This window comes from Dendrobium catenatum, unplaced genomic scaffold (assembly GCF_001605985.2).
Source record: "Dendrobium catenatum unplaced genomic scaffold, ASM160598v2 fragScaff_scaffold_390, whole genome shotgun sequence".
Taxonomy (NCBI): Eukaryota; Viridiplantae; Streptophyta; class Magnoliopsida; order Asparagales; family Orchidaceae; genus Dendrobium; species Dendrobium catenatum.
In genome coordinates, this window is record NW_021318852.1 from 7,632,528 (window position 1) to 7,654,606 (window position 22,079).

Consider the following 22,079-nt stretch of genomic DNA (forward strand, 5'->3'; position numbering starts at 1 on the left):
TTTGACCCGAAAAGAGGAGATTGACCCGTTTTTGACCCGAAAATTAGCAATTTTTTGGTTGAAAACGGGTCATTCGGGTCGGGTCGGGTTGACCCGGACCCGAAGCGGGTCGGGTTCGGGTCAAGGAAACCGACCCGTTTTTAAAAACGGGTCGGGTTCGGGTTGACCCGAATAGTGCCGGGTCAGTTTTGGGTTCGACCCGAACCCGACCTGTGACCCGAAATTGACACCCCTAACATGAGTATATTAGAATTATGTGCTTTGTACATAAATCCCCATTAAAAATGTAAGTGGAGATGCCACTCTAATGGATATGGCAATGACATTGCCTAAACCAACTGAGGCAAATAAACCTGACTGAGGAGATTCGACTTCCTTATCTTCTTGATCTGTTTGTTACGAACTTTGACTATCAATCAAAAAATCTTGAATTTGAGTATTGTGTATGTAATGTGCGTGTGAATTTGTCTTGATTGACCTAAATGTTTCCAAAAAAAAGTTTCTATCATGATCAAATTTGATCTACATCTAAAAAAATAATGAAAAGAGAAAAAATAAATGTGTGGGTCAAATGGGCAATTGAAATGTCATCACTGAGAGTGAAGTTATAGAAAGGGAGAAATTATTCTCTACGGATATCAGACGTAAAATGCTGATAGAAGACCAATCAGAATGCATCACGTTAGCAATACTAAGCCGTAGTACTGAGCTGTACCGAACAGTATTGAGTTACGGTATCGAGCACAAGGGTGACATAGTGCATTCTGATTGATCTTCATATGACGTTCGACGTCCGCACAGAATAATTAATCGTAGAAAGGAGGTGGAATTGAGAACTCCCTCAAATTAGATGAGGTAATAGCAAACTAAAGAAAATTAGAAATTGAGTGCAGCCCCACCTTCATCTAATGGACGAGAGCTTCGGTTGTCAACCAAAAGGTTGCAGATTCAAAGTCTTGAACATCCGCATGTCAATTTATGATTAAATTCACTCAAAAAATAATAATAATAATAAAACTAGGACTTGAATGATGATCGGGAGGAAAAGAGCTGTCAAAAGCATCACGCCTAATAATCAATAAATGATAATGGCCCTGATAATAAAAAAAGTCAAACCAGATGGCTCAAAGTTTAGTAGGCACAAATTTCTTTTTTTAATTTCTATTAAAAAAAATAGAGCTCTATATCAATAGTTGATGAAGGCTTCATCGGGGACGATTTTCTTCCTGCTTCTTATAGTAGCTTTCTGGTACAAACAACTTTTGATAAAAAATTAAAATTTATGTACTAAAAAGTTATTTTGAGAAACACTAAGAAAGCCGTCCAAAACAAAGCTTAAATTTTGGCCAAACTCGACGCAAGTTTGATTAGAGTCAGCTATGCTGACTCATTGGTCAGCTCATTATTTCAATATGAGCTCAAAGTCAAAACTCAAATCATTTTTTTTTTAAAATGCTCTCTTATGTTTGCCTCAAGTTAACAGCTGTGATAATAGTTGACTGGGGACCTCCTACGCAAGAAGCCAAATATTCAAAGCATAGTGCATCTAATCATAATCAGCATTGTCAGCCTAAAGAAAAAAAAAATTAAGTAAAATTCTTTCAAGGATTCAGTGAATTAGCATCGAATGCAGAGAATTAAGATTCAATGGCAAGAAACAAATCAATGCAAGATTTGAAAGGATGAAATTAGAGCAATAAATTTCAACAAAAAGATCATTAGTTTTGAATGATATAATAAATCATTAGTTAACAAAAAGGTAAGAACTCACTAAACGCCAAGCACATTGAAATTGGCCCGTGTCTTGCTCTCTGTCTCTGCAAGTCTCCCATGCAGTCTGCCTTCCACACGTGAACCTCTCACCTTTTTGGATAGGTATTCGTCCCATTTGCCCAACTTGCAGCCACAAACATACCCCACAAATTGGGGAAATTATTCTGTGCGAAGTCCGAACGTAGAGGATCTTCCGGATTATTAGACGTACTACGTACGCTCTGCTTACACTACTTACACTTTGCGTATTTTTAGATACATAACAAATAAGCAGCAAATCCTCATAATCTACAAATACGCAATATATACACAATAAATAAGCAGAGAGCACGCAGAGCTTATGCATAGGATACACAGTAATCCGAAAGATCCTCTACGTTCGGACTCCGAACAGAATAATTTCTCGACAAATTGACTACAAACACATTGAGAAGACATTTAAGACTATTTTTTCTTTCTCCTGTTTGGATTACTCTCCACAAGTATAATCTCCACCATTCGAGCATCAAAATCTTCTGGGGCAGGGCACTATTTTCCTAACCTGTTACAATGCAGGTCAAATCCCCTCTCAGTTTTGCCAAGCTCATAATTCTCATAGCTTCTCTTCTTACATACCTTAGTGTTCAATCTGAGACTGCTCTTCTCAATACAAGTGGCGGCCAGTCCAAAGCCAGCAGCTCGAGCTGCGACTTCTTCCATGGAAGCTGGGTTTATGATGACTCCTATCCTCTCCATGACTCGGCAAACTGCCCTTTCATTGACCCAGAGTTCGACTGCCAGAAGTATGGCCGACCTGATAAGCTCTATCTCAAGTACAGGTGGAGGCCAACTACTTGTGAGCTTCCCAGGTTAGATTATCACATCCTTTTTGTTTTTCTCCTTGTGTCTTCTCAGTTTTTTATATGGAAGTATATGGTAATGAAGAAATGAAGTTTTGAATGATGGATGAAGGTTTGATGGGAAGGATTTCTTGACAAGGTGGAGAGGGAAGAAGATAATGTTTGTGGGAGATTCAATAAGTTCTAACCAGTGGCAGTCATTGCTTTGCTTGCTTCATGCTGCTGTGCCTGGCTCCAAGATTTCCACTAACAAGAGGGATCCCCTCTCTACTGTCACGTTTGAGGTACTTGCGTTATTTTATGGCATAAATCAGATTTCAAAATGCTTTAACTTTTTGTGAATGGATTCAAGGCCTAACTGCTAAAACATAAATTCATGAAGCCACAAATTTGAATTACATATTTTATGATTTATAGCTAATTATTCTATTAAAAAACTAGCTCGATCTGATATAAATTTGAGCTTGACTGGACTCATCAATTTAGATTCTAAGTTCACTTTAACAACAACATCATCATCATCATCATCAATCCTTTTTGCCATTGTGTCTTCGTTAAAAGTCAAATTCTCATTTAAATCTAATAAAGAAAGAGCATTTCTAATATGTCAGGTAGGGTATTATTTATACATTGGAGCGCTTCTAACTCAAGCATGCATGAATCACGTTAATTCTGATAATGGTTGGGATGTTCCAGCAAGTTGTTTACTTTATTTTCCTATTCCATAAAGTTTAAACCTTTCTCTTTTATATTTCTACTTTAGAACAAAAATCAGAGGAAATTGGGGTGAACAGTGTAGTGATGAGCATTTCCCCTTATTCCAAAGTTCAAGGCAACCCGTGACCAAACGTCAGGCACAAAAAACTGGCAAAGGCCCCATGCTTTTACCTTAAAAAAGCAGACTAACTTATGACCAGCTCATAGTAGCTCAATCATAGAATGTACAACTTCTTAAGTTGGAATCATCTTCTCATCTAAAATTGGAAGCAAGCTTCAGATTGAACTTGATTAAATAATCAAGCTCAAGTTAGGGGAAACCTGACCTAGACTCATATTCATTTACAACCCTACCACTGATGAGCCAGATGCGCCAAAAAAAAAGAAAAATCTAACAGGAATTCCTTTCTTCCTGCTGCTTTCTTATTATCTTTTCCTATTTCATAATCATTATCCTTACCAAATTTTTTTTTTATTCTGCTGCTTTCCTATTTCAAACAAAAATACGCCACGTTACCCAAGAAATGTACCGCACTCGGTACTGAGCTCGGTACCTGTGCTCGATACCGCTCGGTACCGAGTGCGTAACCGGATGGGAGAACCATCCGGTGGCTACACAAAATAATAGCTCAGTTCTATCAGATTATCACGGTAATTGCACTGTTTAATCACCCAATCTTAATCATAGAACCATTTGGATGATCGTAAAGAATCCTACTGCATCTACTATGGTTTAAAAGAAAAAAAGACAAAATCACTCCAATAACTCCTACGTAAGTTAATTATTGAGTAAATATCTCTCAACTATAGAGACATTTAATAAAATAGGTCCACAATTCTGACAGAAATTTATCATGAAAAAAAAAATGATGCAATATTTATGAATAGAAATTTTTGTCTATACCCTTCAAGAGTTTCCAACTCATGGAGAATCCCCAAGCACATGGCCGTGTATTCCTAACATCATGTAATTATTGCAAAAGGCCACAGCATCCATACAACGCATAGGTGACCAGGACATTCAAGCAAGTGGGAATTCTACATAAAATAATTAAGCAAATTGTCTTAGGCTTCGTTTGGGACGATTTTCTTACTGCTTCTAAAAGTAGCTTTATAATACAAAAAATAAATTTTTTGTGCTAAAAAACTGCTTCAACAAGCAATAAAAAAGCCATCCCAAACGAAGCCTTAGCCCTAAAGCCCCTGCCTACTTACCCAGCAAAGTCCAATGCTAAATCAAACACAAATCTTCTGAAAACATCACATGCGGTGGGTGTGCATTTGATCTAGTTGATAGGTTTGAATTACTAATTAGCTAAGAAAACTGGTTTTAGCTCTATAATTCAAAAATCAAACCGATCAAACTATTTTCTAAATTTAATAAATCAAATTTTATTTTGGCTAGTTAAGGTTCATTCGGTTCAGTTTGGAATGAACTGAAATGTGATAAACTTTACTAATGAATCTAATTATCTTTAACCTAAATAGCATACATTAACAATAATACCAACTGTCATTTATTTATTTATTTCATAGGTTTTATATATTTAAGGAAATTAGTATAATGCAATTCTTAATTTAATTTATTTTAAAAAATTAAAATCAAATTAATAACCAAAAAACAAATAAATTCAAAATTATAACTAATAACTGGACTAATATTTTAACAATCGAACTGAAACAATCAAATAAGATCAGTTTGATTTGCCTTTTTGATTTTAACCATTTTAACCAAAATGATGCAAAAACCGGCGGCCTCTCGATGACCCTGTTAGGAAAGTATAGGTATTAGATTTGACTTATATTAAGAAAGGTAGATGTAGACCTAAAAAGACTTGGTTAGAAAATATTAGAAATGATCTTTGTTTATTAGATTTAAATGAGAATTTGACTTTTAACATTACACAATGGAGAAAAAAGATTCATGTAGCCAACCTCACGTAGTGAGACAAAGGCTTGATGTTGTTGTTGTTGTTGATGCCCGTCCCTACAACCACTACTTGTCTAGTGCTAATGAATACACAAACGGCATCTGTAGGAGTACACTGTGTCAGTGATGTATTACCGAAAACCCTATCTAGTTGACGTCGTCACAGAATCTATTGGCCACATCCTCAAGCTCGACTCAGTATCAAGTGGCAGCATATGGCTCAGTGCAGACCTGCTCATCTTCAATACATGGCACTGGTGGATCCATAATGGAGCAGCTAGCCAAGGGTAATGATACAGCCACACTTCTTTCTAGGCTTCCCTCCAGTGGTTTTAACAAATCAAAGAAGATGAATGAATTCGGTTTGTATTTTGCAGTTGGGACTACATCCAGGATGGGGACAAGATTTTGAGGGACATGAACAGACTTGAAGCGTTCTACAAAGGGCTAACTACATGGGCAAAGTGGGTGGATTCCAGCGTTGATGTCAATACTAAAAGGGTCTTTTTCCAGGGGATCTCTCCAACACATTACCAGTAAGTAGTTTGTAACATTATTTTGAAGGCATTTTGGGGATGACTCAGGGTGGACCCAAAGAACAAGGCATAATTACCTAAAATGGAAACTGTGAAACATAAAGCCCACAAGACCCCCCTAGAAATATAAGGTAGCACGAGATTCTGAGTCTCGTCTGTCTACCATTTCACCATCAAGGCATATTGACAGCGAATCGTATTCCATAAATTTGATATCTATCTAGTGTGATATATGGAGTATCTGACAAAGGTGGAGTTGCTTGATCTTTGATTTTGAAATGAGATGGGTAAAACTATGATCAAATACGCTACCCCAAACTCAAATAACTTCTAAGGTGAAATAAGAGAACCCAACTTCAGAGTCAGTTTTATTAGCAAAATAAAAATTCTTTGCCCGCCAAACATCAAATGAGCAAATTCACAAATGCCTCTCATGTTCTTCAATCCTCTTTACCGCTCCTCCCCCAGTCATTGATGCTGTACAATTAACGTTTCTGGAACTTTATTCAAGTTCTTCAATTTTTCTTAACATACAGAAAATGAAATATTCGTGGGATTTCTGTCCCACGGATCTAATCTTATGCCCCATTCATAGAGAGTTTTTAGTTATGTACAGTTCATGAGTTTTTTTCTTGTGTGTTAGGCTTGCATGTTTGCTCTATTATTCTGTATTATTAGCTTGTTGTATTTGCCTCGGTGCAGAATAAGATGGAGCAGACTACAGACCAAATGCATAAGAAATTTTTGAGCTATTCTAATCTAAAAATCTCTCCATCTGATGACTCTCATTACTTTGACTTAAACCTCCCTATAAAACATTGGTTTGGAGTAACATTTTGAACAGAGAAAACAAACCTCTTTACTTGCTTGCTAAAATTCTTTGTGAAATCAGAGGCTTGGATTGGGGAGAACCAGGAGTTAAAGATTGTGGAAGGCAAACACAACCAGTAATCGGATCAACATACCTTGGGAGTTCGTTACCTGAGCAAGGAGTGGTGAAGAATGTGCTGAACACCATAGGCAAGCAAGTCTATCTGCTTGATATCACTTTGCTATCACAGCTGAGGAAAGATGCTCACCCATCTGCATACAGTGGAGGCCACCCGGGAATGGACTGCAGCCACTGGTGCATTGCAGGGCTTCCAGATACATGGAACACGATCCTGTATGCAGCTCTAATTTCGTGATCTAATATGAGAATGATAAAGTATTAAAAGATGGCCGGAAAAAAAAATCCATGGGAACATTTCAGAACCATAGCCATTGTTCTTGCTCTTATTGCTTATTTGCTTGATATTGTAAATCATGTATTTTTTCTTTAGTGGTCAGAATTTCTGTCCTAGAAGATTCCTGGGATTGAGAAATCCATGACTTCTATTGCCATTGTATTCAGAATAATGATGTCAAAAGCAGGTTGAGCAAATTGTGTATTTATTCAAGAAAGTCTCAAATATAAACTTTGTTATTTAAAAACTTTTCTGGTTTAGGGGCTATTTGGTTGGTTGTATAGTGAATGCAGTATAAAGTAAATGCATAGTAAAAATAATATAATGTAAAGTAAATATTTTGAGTTGTTTGGTTGGATGTAAAGTAAATATAGGGGAACTATTTTTTTTTTTGGGCGTATGCAGAGTAAAGTAAAATAAATGTATTGTGAACCCCATACTCTACAACCGTCGCTTCATTACGGGAATTCACAAAAGAAGTACGCGGAAAATGCCAGAATTTACAAGATTTGGCCGAAGTTGAGAGCGAATTGACTGTCAAGCAAGCTTTTCGTGCCTTCCGATCCGAGAGAAAGGGAACGTCATCGAAGCAAAGCAAGGGAACTCAAATAAGCCAGCGACCGTGCCCTCCGATTCGAGAGGAAGGGAATTTCATCCAAGTGAGGGTTCTGAATGTCGTGCCTTGCAATCTGAGAGGAAGGGAACGTCATCGAATCAGAGGAAATGCGATCTGAACAGCAACGAAGTCGAAGTGAGCTCCTCCGTGCCTTCCTGCGAGCTTTTCTCTCACCTGAGCAGGGTGATTTCCTTTTTCAATCAAAACGAGTGATTTTACTTTACACGGAATTTGAACTTCCACAAGGGATTCATTATACATAGGGGTTTTACTTTACTTTGCATTTTGTCCAACAAAACATCAAAAAGTAAAAAATCAATGCATTTCTTTTACACTATATTCCTTATCCTCCAACCAACCAGCCCTTTAATGTATTCAAGTATAAAATACCTCTTTGGAAGAGTAGTTGAATATTGTATGATACATACAGCAGGATACATGTAAGCCAGATGTGAATTTCATGTTTCTAACTAGTTAGTCACGTATAAATTGTATAATTCTTACAGAACTTAACCATACAAGTCTATGAATTTAACATCTCCCTAAAGAGTTTTGTTAATAACCACTAATTAATGCTTCCTCAATTTACACACCAAAGACATATTTTAACAGGGATTAGAACTAATCAAACTTGTCAAATCAACATGAAAAGCATGTTCAGTATGGTCAAGCAGTTTCCCTATGAACAAGTTAAGCTGCTTCAGAATAGTCTGTACAACTCCTTTATGAATCAAATCCCTTGGATTTCATAATGTCTCATACCACCAGAAACTAGGACAGGTTAAACATTAATACCGGCATGTAAGCCATTGTTTTTCCTATGGATCGTATATTTCTTCAACCATCAGATTTGTTTTTTTTTTTTAATTTATTTATAAAGTAAAATTAATTACTAACTCCTTGAATGTTTCCTCTATTATGAACTGAAGGCCACTGATTCAAATCCTGTAAATAAATCACAACAATGAGAAGCTGGCTGCATAAATGAAGCCCACCATACCCTACATGGGCAGCAGCCTCATGCAAGGGGTACACCAAATTCATTAGGTGTTGTCTGACGTCATTAGAAGATGTTGCCGTGTAATTCTCCTTGCTCTTAATTCACATAAGATGTTCAATCCCTCGTATTAATCCACATGAATAGCCAAAAGTTAAATACACGCCAAGCTGGTTTTACATTACAACAATATACAAACAATGACGACATGACATGAAAATTTATTTATTTTGGGTATTTAGGCTAATTAAGGCAGACCCATACACACATCGCATATACAAGACTCGAACCTAAGATCTCTTAATTCGTAGCCTAAGCTCCCAATCAACAGATCAAGGTGAGCTGTATCATGACAGGAAAATTTGGGGTGACAAAAATAACAAAAACCAACGCATAAGATTTTGGATGCCCGTGGGATTAGCTCGCTAAAGAATACACAAAATGGAGACAAGTAGGACTTTTATCTCCTTTGTCAACATCAAGGATGAGCGCACGGTAAAGTACCAGTTTCAAAAGAAGAATTCAACCATTATGTAAGGAATGTATAGGTAGAAAGAGAAGATACTTTTTCCTAAATTGACCTCTAAGAACAACAACACAAGACGAAGAGAAAAAGATGAAAATCAAGGCATTAATAACCAACATACACAGCAGCATTGACTATGTAGCAGTCATCATTCTTATCCCCCATTGCTTCCAGGCAAACACCACTCGAGCATATCATTCCCCCGTCAACAACTTCAACGTTAAGAATTTGACCACTGTAGTGAAATAGTGAGTGATACATTAAATTAGTCACAAAAACTTGTGGCATGATAAAGGACTAACATTCTGGAAATTATTAACAATTCTGGGAATGGAAGTTATGCATGACCAATGGGATCAAGTAATATTGCAGTCTCTTAGAAGTTAAACTAAAAACAAAAAAGATTTGATGAAAGATGCATCAAGTTCAAATCTTTTCAATACAATTTAGCATGATTAAATGAATGTAAGTCATACAAAATATAAAAAATGCAAAATAAATATGAATTCTTAAATCAACGATCACTTATTACATAAGAAAATTTATAGGTGAAAACTCAAAATTTGTAAAATTCAAAATTAAGCGATACTAAAATCATCAATTAATCCAGAGAAAATTCAAATCATGAAAAAAATTAACAAGCAAATGTAAATTCACATCTTCACTAAAAACCCAATTGAACATAATTTGACTAAAATCGGGACTCCTGCAACACTAATAAAAATGCTGGAGAAATACCTAGATTAAGGAAAGAAATCAATATAGTTCAAATAATTCAAACATGGAGTTATTTTCCTTGAAATTTGTCATCCCACATCAAAACAGGCACCCACAAGATTAAATCTAAAAAGAAAAAAATTTCTAAATAAAATTACAAGCCTTGGGTATCTATTTATATATTCCCTGTCTCTAATTAATAACCAAATTTTAAGAAAATTCATAATTCCGTAATAATTCAAACTTTTCTTGTTTGTTCCATGTCAAAAAAAAAAAACCCTTTCTTAATGTTAAATAAGCCCTACCATACAAATCCTGAAGGCAACATGGATCAACTCTAAATCTCTATATGGGATAAAGTTGGAAGTGTTTCCACATTAGAGAACTTCAATGCTTACAACTTCAGAAAAGTCGCAGTAAAGAGTACAGCAAAATTTTCTCATTAAAAATCCAAACTTTTCATAATAATAAAGATGTTAAAAGTGTGCATAATTTCGAGTCAGAAAGTTCTTTAATATCTGTGAGCAATTAATTGTAACCACCATATTATATAACATCATCCTTTCGTTTATATCACAGATATCAGATCTCAGTGTTTGCTTATATCAAGCAATACATTTGTTATACTTTTCAAATTTTGACAAAGAAGACAAACAGGATCAACTTTAAAACCCAAAAAAAAAAAGCTTTGCACTACTACAGATGTTCCTAAATTTGAGTCATTCTCTCTGAAAAATAATGTTGAAGGCACTAGAAAAGGGATTAATGAGAAACTCACTATGGAAAGACAGATTTCACCCTTTCAATGTCAAGTGATTGCTGAACAGAGTGGGGAACTCCAAGCTTTATCTGAAGTTTCATTTGATCAGTGTTAACACCAGGAATCGACCCTGATCCAAAATGTAATTGCAATAAATTCATTTTTTTTTAATCTCAGGTATAAATTTACAACCAAAACCCATTATTTCTTCAGGAGTAGGGAGGAGAAATCAGCGGTTACCACTTCGGAAAGCTGGAATTGAATTGGAAGAGATAGCATCCCTGCATGCCCTCATTGCCGCAGCAGTAATGTCTTGCCTGATCATCAATAAAACGGTCAATTGAGCAAGACCGAAGCTTACAAAACCAAAAAGAAGCAGACAGAGCGTATTAATAAAAAGAGAAAATATGCGAAAGGACGAAAGCACCCGTGCTGATCGTATCCGACACCCATCTCAACGAAAAGAAGCTTCATTGAAGGGGTCTCAACCTGCGCTCCCTTCTCTTTGCTCGTCATTTGCTTGGTCGATGCTGCGGAAGATGACAGTGAACTCCGGAAAGAACGTAGTAGAGGACGGAGAACGCCTTTGCTCTTCCTGATAGCAATTTTGATTGGGGAGGAAGGCAAGTGGAGAGCGCGGTTCCTAGGGCTCCAAGACCTAACACTTCGAGAAGAAGAACACTCATGCGAGTAGAACGGTCTGGTGCGACTGGTAGCCGTCCTAATGACCTCTACGGTTCCGTCCATTCCCAGCCCTTGGTGCTCGCGTTAAGGCCGACTGTACATCGGCGCCTAGGTATCGCAGGGTGATTTGTACTCCATATAATTTGCTGAGAAAATATAGTAATTTCAAAATTTATAGATGAGATTAATAATATATTTCTGTTCAAAAATAATGATAATGAAATAAATATTTTAATGAAAATTTAAATTAATATTCCTCAAAATATATACTATTAGCCAAATTTCTCCATTATTAATTTTCTTTTGTATATATATATATATAATATGATCTTTTTGTAAAGGCTAATGAAACTCTAAATTTAATGAAGAAGAGTGCTTGAATTTAATATTTTACAATTTTCAAGATTTGAATACTTTATAATGATATAAATAAGTATCCTAAGTGTTATGCTAAATATGAAGAAATTGGCTTCACCAATATCAAGTGTTGAAACACTCACCTGAGGCATGAGAGAAGAAATTTAATTATGTTCTACTATTGATTATATTTTGATGTATTACAATTGCCATTGTAATTGTACACTCTTGTAATAAAGTTTTTGTATGTTATTTAATAGCTATTATGATTGAAATCTGTTTTATCAAAATTTACTATGTTATGTGATATATCATTAACAATTCGATCCAATCGTTGCGGCCAACGATATCAAATTCGATCCAATCCAATAGCAAGTGGGTCCAAATAAAATTACCAAAGCCTATTTGGAAGCTTTAGAACATTAATTGAATTACTAAACGATATCCAAATGTGACGTATTCATAGTCAAATCGAGCGGCTCGACGTGACGAATTCAACGAGCCTAAGATAATGATTGATAAACAACTCATGATCGAGAGAGTTGATATCAGTCGTCCATTGAAACACTCTCAACGTATCATTGATCTTCTCTTTATTTACTAGTCATATCACTTCTAAAAAATTATAAATTGACCCCTTGTTCTTCACTGAAAGAGAAAGATGAAATAAAGAGAAAAAGAGGGTAAGAATCAGAGATCTTTTATATATTTCCTAGCACTGTTGCTGCCATCGACCGCTAGTCACTATTACCAGCAATCACCATCATCATCAGCGATCGACATTAAAAATCATCAACATTTCTAGAATTTTCTCAAGATTGTATCCAATTGTTGTTTATCGTTGTATTTTCCTCTTCTTCAATGGTAAAAAGGATGATTTTTATATCACTTGTTACAAAGTGAATTCTGATTTTTCCACTAAAAATATTCTCTAGTGTTATCCTTTTTATCTATTCGTACTGAATTTTTGTGCATTGTTAAGATGTGAAATTCAATCTCTATCGACTAAAATTTTCTAACACTCAACATTATGCTATATTTATTGTTATCACACTTTGATGTATTATAATCTACTATTATAGATCGTTAGGAGACTGTTTTAACTATTTTCAAATAGGATTCAAATATATGACTCAAGTTCGAAGATGCCTCAAATAGAGCTCAAACATTATTTGAATCTTAATGGATTAGAACTTCATGCTTTAATCTCTTAAAATTTCACAAAAATAATATAAATACAGTTACCCAAAAGTCAGCATTTTAAATTAAATATAATTCATAAAAATTATTACAAATATGACAAGATATTAATTAGAGTCTAAATTAATTAATCCAGCACACCATCAAATGAACGAGGGTTTGTCTTAAATTATTTGGGTTATATAAGTATGAATATAGTCATTGCCATTTCTAACAACGACAGTAGTATAATACGAAGGAGATATATAATGAGAGAGAGACGGAGAGAGAGAGACGGAGAGAGAGAGAGAGAGAGAGAGAGAGAGAAATTACTAGAGAAATATTGGTTCAAACTTCAATAACAAAACAAAATGAATATTATTATCTACTCATATTTTGGACAACTTTCTTACTGCTTTCTTACCGCTGAGACAAATTCAGGATTCTCCCTTGGATCCTTTAAATTCGGCTTTGAAAGACTCCAACCATAAGCTTGCTGAGAGGAACTCTGATTGGTCTAATTGGATTTTACAAAGAGCAAAAGCAAAATGGATGTCTAGTGGGGAGGATGATCTTAAATTCCTCTACTCTCGGATTAATGCTAGACACAATTTCAATTTGATTAAAGGAATCGCCACCACATAAGGGATATTCACCAACTCGACTAACATCAACAATGCCATTATTCATCATTCCCAAAAACTCTTTAATACAACTCTTCCTCCCAACACCAATGATTGGGCTGTTCCTATTCAACTAAAGCTCCCCACCAACCTTGCTCCACAACTGATTACCCCCATTACTGTGGAGGAAATTAAGAACGTTATCTTCTCCTCCCAAACTCTTCTGCACCGGGACCTGATGGTTACACATTTGAATTTTACAAATTCACTTGGAATAATATTGGCAAACAGCTTTGTGAGGTTGTCCTCTCCTTTTTCTCTACTGGTTCAATGCCTAAGCATGTGAAGGCCACTTTCATTGCCTTATTCTTAAAAGGCTTCATGCTCATGACATTTCTGACTACAGGCCAATATCCCTCTGTAACACCTACAATATCATTGCCAAGATTCTTGCCAACATGATGAAAGAGGTTATGTCGTCCATTATTCATCATAGCCAATCTAGCTTTATCAAAGATAGAATCATCTCGAATAATATTCTTTTAGTGGCTGACCTGCTTAAGGATTTTAATTTAAATGCTAAACACAAAATTTTTTGTGCAAAATTTGACATTCATAAGGCTTTTGATACAGTTTCAAGTGAATTTTTGCTTAACAGTATGCTTGCCAAAGGTTTTCTTGATGTCTTTGTTTCATGGATCAAAGGTTGCATTACTGATGTGCACTTCTCTATCTCTATTAACAAGGTGCTTGTAGGTTACTTCAATTCATCTTCCGGCCTTAGGCAAGGGTGTCCTCTTTCACCATACATCTTCTGCATTGTCATGGACAGCCTTTCTTCTTGCTTTGAGGATGTCTCACTTAACAACTCTTTTTAGGGTATTGAGGCTGGTAATGTTTCTATTTCCCATATCCTCTACGCTGATGACTTATTGGTGCTTGCCAGGGCCTCTTTAGAGAATGCTCAAACTTTTAATAAGATTTTAGCTGGCTTTGCTAGCATTTTGGGATTGCAAGTTAATAGCAATAAGAGCATGATTCTTTTCTCTAATAATGTGCTGGATGAGCAGGCCATATCCAATACTCTGAATATTCCAATTTCTACTGCTCCTATCAAGTATCTTGGCATTCTTATCTTTTGTAGGAGACTAAAAAAATGTGATTTTCAACCTCTTATGCAAAGAATCATGTGCTCTTTGGATAGCTGAAAGGCTAGAACCCTTTCTTTAGCTGACCGTTTACAATTTCTTAAATACACCATTTATAATATTCTAGCCTATTGGGTTAGAAGCACCTTAATCCCTAAGGCCTATGTTAAGGTCATAAACAGTTTGTGCTCTAGGTTCTTATACTATGGGGATATTCACAAGAAAATGTTACATATTATTTCTGGAAAGAAACCTATAAGCCTAAAATTTATGGGGGGCTAGGCATCCCTTCTATCGATTCCCTCTACCATGCTTTTGGGTGCACAATTATCTGGAGGTTTTACAACTCTAAGATCTATCTCTTTTTGTGGTGGAAAGCAAAATATGTTTCTTTCTGGAATTAAATCATTTCTAAGGGCTCTGTTTATTGGAAATCTCTTTGTGATGTGGCCAAATGCTTACTGCATTCTCTGAATTTCAGAATTATTAATAGCAGTAGCCTTTCTTTCTTTTGGGGTCCTTGGTGTTTTGGTCAGTCTATGGCTGAACGGCTTAAGAATTAATAGTTGGATACTCTTATTAATCCTCCCAACTTGCCTGTTAGCTATCTCCTCTCCAATGGGACTTGGATCTTACCTCCATCCATCCCTACCCATTGGGCTGCTCTGATCACTTCTATCCCTATCTCTGACTCGACGGAGGAATGCTATTGGACCAAACCTGCTAAGCTTTCCTTAAGCACCTTTCTTAAATAATACTATGCGGATTGTGAAGCTGTTCCCTGGTATAATTTTGTTTGTCATAAACATTATGCGCTTAATTTCTCAATTTACTCTTGGATTGCCTTAAAAAATGGCCTCAAAACATCTGATGTTTTGATTACTAGGGGAATTCTTGTTTCTCCATACTGTGTCTTCTGCAGGATTAATAGGGAAAATCAAAATCACCTTCTATTTGAATGTGATTACTCTTATAATATCCTTAATAAGCTTTTGCCTCGGATGAATAGTATGCTTCTATGTCCCAACCTATGGCAAGTTTTTAAAAGCATTGATGATTGGGAACATGATAATAATAGAAAAAATCTCTGCTATATTTTACTTAGTGCTATTGTTTACTACATACGGAGAGCAAGAAATGACATATTATTTGGTAACACTTTTGACTGTCATAACACTACTATTGGCAAGATTAAACGGGCTGTTTATCTCAAGACTATCAAGCGGAAATGTTTCCAAACTCTACAAAATATGCTTATATGATATTTGCACTTTTGATGAGGAAGGATTACTGGATATTGCCCGAACTCCTCTCTAATATTTTGGTGTTCCTGGATGGTCTTTTTTTGGCAACCAGGGACTACTTTTTTGAAGGACGATGATGAATGCGATCAACCACTACATCACCTTGGACGGTCTCTTTGACAACCAGGGGATCCCCACATCCGTTTGGATGATTTTGGCTGTCTGGGAGTTCTTCATGATGCTTGCATACTGAGTCCTTAAAATTTTTGTTTAATTCTCCTTTTATTCACAGCTTTCTCTTGTTAAACAACTTATGATGATAGGGTTTTGTCATTTGCTTCATATTTTTTGTGTTAGCGGGTGATTTTCTTTCTTTTTGTAACACTTTCATATTTCAATGAAATTGGCTAATGCCCCAAATTCCCCAAAAATAAATAAATAAATAAAATTTTTTAGTACAAAATTTTTGTAACTAACAATTTTTTTATAAAAAAATTTCTTTGAAAATAATAAAAAAACCATCCCAAACAAAGCCTAATACACCATCAAGTTATTATTTTCATATTCTTAACAATAAAATTATTGCCAAAAATATAATAATAATTCATTTCTTTTAGAACATATTGAATGTTTGTATTCTATATTATTTTTATAAAAAAGAAAGTCATTATTTTTGTATTCATAGATGATACAACAATAAATAATATACATATTTTTAAGTAATCTTGTTAGACAATTTTTTGCATGCAATTAGCACTCTAATTATCTAAATAATGATTCAACATACTTGATTTTTTTTAAGTGTGATATTTAACAAGAATTCTTAGTTTCTGAATATTTTATTAGCATGAAAAGATTAGAGTAAATATGAATCTATTTGTTTTAATACAATGTTACTTGTAGGTAAGAATATGATTTAGAAAATAATGATTTTATTTTCATTTATTTTGTGTGCTAAAAAATGAAATGATTGTATTATGAATTTTTTATGAAATTTTGAAGATTAAAATTCATAGACTTCAAAAAAGTATATGCTACAATTCCAGTCAACCATACATTTGGGCTTTCTAGTAGTGTGATATATATATATATATATATCATTTTAGTGACTAATGATTATTTGTACTTGAATACATAATACATTTTAAAAATATCAACATCTTATATAATGACAATTATTCTTAAACAAAAATTAGGTAACACCTCTACACAATATGTCGGGGGTCCAAGGGGTCAGCACCCCCTGATGGGGTTTTACCTGCCCGGTCAGGTAGCGGGGTCAAGGGGCAACGCCCCCTAACGGGGGTTTCTGGGGGCAACGCCCTTGAAACAAATTTTGGTTGTAAGGATATTTTTGGATTCTCTTTGCTATTTTTTATTGTATTTGGTTAATCGTTTCCTAATAATAACACCTCTACACAATGTGTTTAATTATGCTAGGGGCAATTGCCTAAAGACTATAGTATTTTAAAACTTTAGGGGGTCAATTGCTTAAAATCCCTTGTAATAACCCCTCTACACAATATGAATAATTCTGCTAGGGGGCAATCGCTTAAAGATCATAGTATTTTAATTTTTGTAGGGTGCCGGGGCAATTGTCTAAAGATTCCTATAATAAAGAGTAAAAAAAAAAGCTTGACGCAGACAATTTATCTAAAAGTTCATATAATAATAAAATTTTTATTTTGTGTGTGTGTGGGGGTTAACCCAAATCTACGTGGAGGACACTATTGTGCCACATTAGTTAAGTAAAATCAAATAGGAACTTAAATCAATATGGAGGACCCTATGTGCTCATTATAACAAGATTTTGTGTAAATTTGATTTTTCTTATTTAAAACTTTAAATTCATAACTTTTTTTAATAAAACATTTTTTATGAGAAAAAGAATAATGTTAGAGGCCATTTATAATGAATTAATGTAAACAAATGAGCATTTTAGCCCTTTTAGTCTCAAATAGCATATATAAGATTTCATTTCAGACAACTTTCTTATGACCTTTCAAAGCAGCTTTAGAAAGCTAAAGCTTAGTTTGGGAAAGCTTTCTCATCGTTGCTTTTTAAAATTGATTTTTAGTACAAAAAATTTTAATTTAAGAAAATTTTTAACTAAAATATTGTTTTAGAAAATATTAAGAAATTTGTTACAAACAAATCCTAAATCTCTTTGGGTAGAGACCAAAAAAAACAATTGTATTTCATGTATATGCTTTTAAAAAGATTTCTTCAGCAATTTTCTTAGAATAATACTATGTTATTGTAAATATTTAAAAGTATTTAAATCTCTCAGAATACTGAAATGTGTTACAATGATATATATATTTATTTATTTTGTGAAAGCTCATTTCTTATGAATTTAGTTATTGTGTACATTTATAAGTAATGAGTTTTTTTTTATCCGCTACTACATTATTTTTACATCATGTTATTACTATTTTGAACAAAAATAACATTTCAACAAATCATTCCCTTAATTTAATATTATTTTATTACAGTAAAAGTAAAAAATTAAAATAGAAGGACTTCTTAACACAATCAAATTCAGGCTTTAATTAGAACAGTTTTTTTAATGCTTTCTAAAACATTTTTTTTTTTAACAAAATTTTAAAATTTAAAATTTTTTTATTAAAAATCTGCTTTAGGGCATCTCCAACCGAACGCTAAACGACTGTATGGAGTCGTTCCCTCGCTCCAACCGAACTCCAAAATTTTCGCCATTTAATCGCAGGTGAACAGTGCGACGCCAATATTGGCGTCGCACTGTTCACTCACGCCATTTTTTCTCTCAACCCGAAAAACGCGCGAAAGGGAGAGCGATCGTTACCTTCTCAAAAACACCTAAAATGGCGTTCGATTGGAGCATCCCGTGCCATTTTGGAGTTTTTGCGTTACTTTGCCGTGAAAAATGAAGTTTTCGGTTGGAGATGCCCTTAGAAAGCAATATGCATGAAAGCTACCCCTATACAAAGCTTCAATTTTTATCTTTTTTGAAAGCCAACTTACTGCAATAGGATCCCTTAGTACGTACATACATTTTTTATACAAAATTTTCTCCTCTAATCTGCTTTGGAAACATTAATTGTGAGTTCTTTTACCACATATCCAATATTGGAAGAACTGCATGTCTTATTGATAGAAGGATCAGCAAAAGGCCCTTCCAGGATTCCCTTGGCTATGGCCTTATAAGTTGCCTCTGTAAAGTGCAAGCCATCCCAGCTAAGATAAGTAGACGGGTCGCCGCACACAGTCGAATTCTCGCTTCCACAACTTATGCTCTTTCCGTAATTGTATCGACCGCCACCGCTACCACAACATGCAGCTAAAGGTACTTTTTCAAGCCCTACAACAAATATTTAAGGTAGATGTTACAATAGAAAGTTGATATATATTAGGTCTTAGGCTTCATTTGGGACAGCTTTCTTTTTACTTCTTAAAGCAGCATCTTAATATAGAATTTAAATTTTTTGTACTATAAAACATCTTTAAGAAGCAGAAAGAAAGCCGTCCCAAATGAAACCTTAATAAAGTCCAAATAAGTGAAGGGAAAAGAAAATAATTTGTCTCACTTGTGCTATTTGCAGGGCTAAGGATGTTCATAACTGCATTGAAGTAATCAGCGTAAATGATGGTGGTGTGGGGGTGAATATAGCGAAGACGATTGAGCTCCTGCTTGAGAATATTATTATGATACTCTGAGAACTCGTTCAGCCAATTAATGCAGCCTGTGCTCGTATTGTAGTCTTCTACTTTTGAGTTCTCATAGTATGTGAGAAATGCTGCTATGCATCCTATTGGGAAGTTTCCAGGAACTAACAAAGTCTTTGCCCCCATATCAATTAAATCCTGACAATAAAAAAATGAGTTCAGAATGCTTAGAATCAAATAATCTTATTCATTTTGTATCATTCATTAGGGTTCAAAGAAATTTTTATCTTGTCAAATGATCATATAATTGGAATGACAATGGACATTAAAACAGTGAAATTTCTAAGCAAAAGAATCTAAACTCTTAAACATCGAGACGTATTTTGGTAAAAAAATCTCCGCAATTAAGCATGCTCATCCCGGAGCGATTCTAGGATAGACGAGTTACTGGGAAGTTACACCAACAGCATAAAACTGTGTGGTCCTTAAGCCAAAGCGAACAATATCTTGATAGTTAAGAGTTTAGACTATTACAAAAGCTTTGTGAGTGTTGGACATAGGACCTTAATGACTAAAAATATTAGATATCATCAATCTCATCACTTATGAGAAATGAAAGAGTTTAGAAGATGGTGGATGGCCTACTTGGTTTCTATTTTAGTAGGATGGGAGATTGGTCGATTGATCCATTCATACATATAAAGTCAAGAAAAGAGTTATCTAAAAATTAAGAGAAAATCATTATAAGGAACCATACACACAAACAATAACAGAAAGCTATTGAGAAATTATAATATTTTCAAAATATATAAACTAACTTTCATAGTGCAAAGTAAATACTAACATTAATTGCAGTACTAATTGTGTCGATGACATGAGGAACCAAAGATTTGGCTTCTTCAACGGACCAACTTTGTAGGAAACCATGGTTGTAATCATTTCCACCTATTTCTCCAACTAGGAATAGAGATCTGCTGAAAATATCCTTGCTCTCTGACAAAGAAATAAAATTGTTAATGGCTTATATTTAAAAAAAAATCATATAAAAATAATGATAATGATCAAAATGGTCATTTGACTTTTTTACAAAGGATCAAAACGATACCGACTATTTAAAAGTCTTATTTTAATTTTTTGACTTTTTAAAAAGCGATTTAAATTATCCCACACACGAAATAATTAATTTTTTGACTTTTTAGTGATGTAGGCTTTAGATTTTTCTAATGTAATAATTATGAATAAAATTATTATTATTCTTTGAAATTATCTATATAAATGATTATTAAAGGAGGAATAGTTTTATAAAAGTTTATGATGATTCAAGTATAATAAAGTAAGAAGTTTTTAAATAGTTAGAGCCTTTAATTTGACAAAACCGATGAGAGTTAGAGTTACTTCATGAAATTTAGAACCCAAGTTAAAATGCCTATAAAAGCTCATTTTCACTCTAGATCCTCCCTCTCAGCATGGTCAACTTCTTTGCATGATAGAATAACCTATTATTCAGTACATTCTTCCAAAAATAGTCTCCATAAATTATGGGGTGTCAATAAATGACCAAATCGGACAAGCAAAATCAATATCCGAGCTCGAATTGGCCTAATTAATCTTTTGGGTTGGGTTTGGGTAAAACGTTTTGACTCAATTGATTTTGAGTTAAGTCCGATTAACCTAAAAACTCAAAATTGACACGAATATCATTTGGATTAAGATTGAATAAATGGGCCATCTTCGAATTAAATAGGTCAAATATGAGTTAAACAAGTCATGTTTAACTACAACTTGTGAGATTTATACGATAAAGTAGTCAAATGGGTTGGGTTTGGACAAAATTAGGTTTTGGTCAAATATTTTGACATGTATGATAAATGGGTGGATTAAAGTCAAACATATATATTTGAATTGAGTCAACTTTGGGCCAAACACTAACCCGACCATCCAACTCGGATGGACACCCCTACATAAAATCTAGATTTTTTTGCAACCTTATTATCATCTAAATGTATTAAAAAAAAAAAAAAAAAAAAAAAAAAAAAAAAAAAAACCGACCGACCTCCTGCCTTCAAGTCAAGCCCTCCATCTCACTCTCGCTTAGGCTTGGGTGGACACGTACGCTCATGCAAGCGACGGACTGGACGGACTGTCCGCTCTCCTTGTTTGGGATGGACGAAAATGTAGTGGCACGATGTGTTCCGCTGTCCTTCGTGTCGTCCTTCTCGGGGCCTTTGGCCGTTGATCCGGCTTCATGGAAGTCTTGTTTCCTTTCCCTATGTCATTTCCTGTGCTGTTTACATTTTTTTCTCGCTCGATATTTTCGTCTTTCGTTTGGATTTTTGGATTAATGGCGGGTTGCCATTTGAATGATCCCAATTTTTTGAATGAGATGAACTCTTCTTATTCTTTTAGAGATGCTTTATCTGGTTTTTCTCCATCTTCGAACTTTCCTGACCTCAAAATCACCTCTCATTGTGGGTTGTCATCACTGTGGATTTCGGAAGAGGAAGTTATTGCGCTTGCTGCCCCATTTCATTTTGCTTTGGTTGAAATTTTTTCGGCCCGGAG

At 34.7% G+C, this 22,079-nt stretch overlaps 3 protein-coding genes across 3 annotated transcripts; 1 reads left to right on the top strand and 2 right to left on the bottom strand.

Moving 5' to 3' along the window:
• The first annotated feature begins 1,424 nt into the window (after window positions 1–1,424).
• On the top strand, window positions 1,425–7,268 carry LOC110106211 (protein trichome birefringence-like 37). Its single transcript, XM_020836010.2, has 5 exons — window positions 1,425–2,621; window positions 2,725–2,896; window positions 5,368–5,546; window positions 5,637–5,795; window positions 6,688–7,268. The coding sequence occupies exons 1-5, from the start codon at window positions 2,323–2,325 to the stop codon at window positions 6,980–6,982; spliced, it is 1,104 nt and encodes a 367-aa protein (XP_020691669.1). The 5' UTR covers window positions 1,425–2,322; the 3' UTR covers window positions 6,983–7,268.
• Window positions 7,269–8,762: 1,494 nt separating this feature from the next.
• On the bottom strand, window positions 8,763–11,465 carry LOC110106202. The gene is made up of 4 exons (XM_020835992.2): window positions 11,065–11,465; window positions 10,878–10,954; window positions 10,656–10,767; window positions 8,763–9,395 (listed from the first exon to the last, which is right to left on the bottom strand). Exons 1-4 carry the CDS (start codon window positions 11,382–11,384, stop codon window positions 9,266–9,268), a joined length of 639 nt encoding a protein of 212 aa, XP_020691651.1. The 5' UTR covers window positions 11,385–11,465; the 3' UTR covers window positions 8,763–9,265.
• Window positions 11,466–18,928: 7,463 nt separating this feature from the next.
• LOC114578363 (GDSL esterase/lipase At2g27360-like) lies at window positions 18,929–21,246 on the bottom strand. Its single transcript, XM_028694109.1, has 4 exons — window positions 21,189–21,246; window positions 20,362–20,510; window positions 19,439–19,715; window positions 18,929–19,212 (listed from the first exon to the last, which is right to left on the bottom strand). The coding sequence occupies exons 1-4, from the start codon at window positions 21,244–21,246 to the stop codon at window positions 18,929–18,931; spliced, it is 768 nt and encodes a 255-aa protein (XP_028549942.1).
• Between the last annotated feature and the right edge of the window lie 833 nt (window positions 21,247–22,079).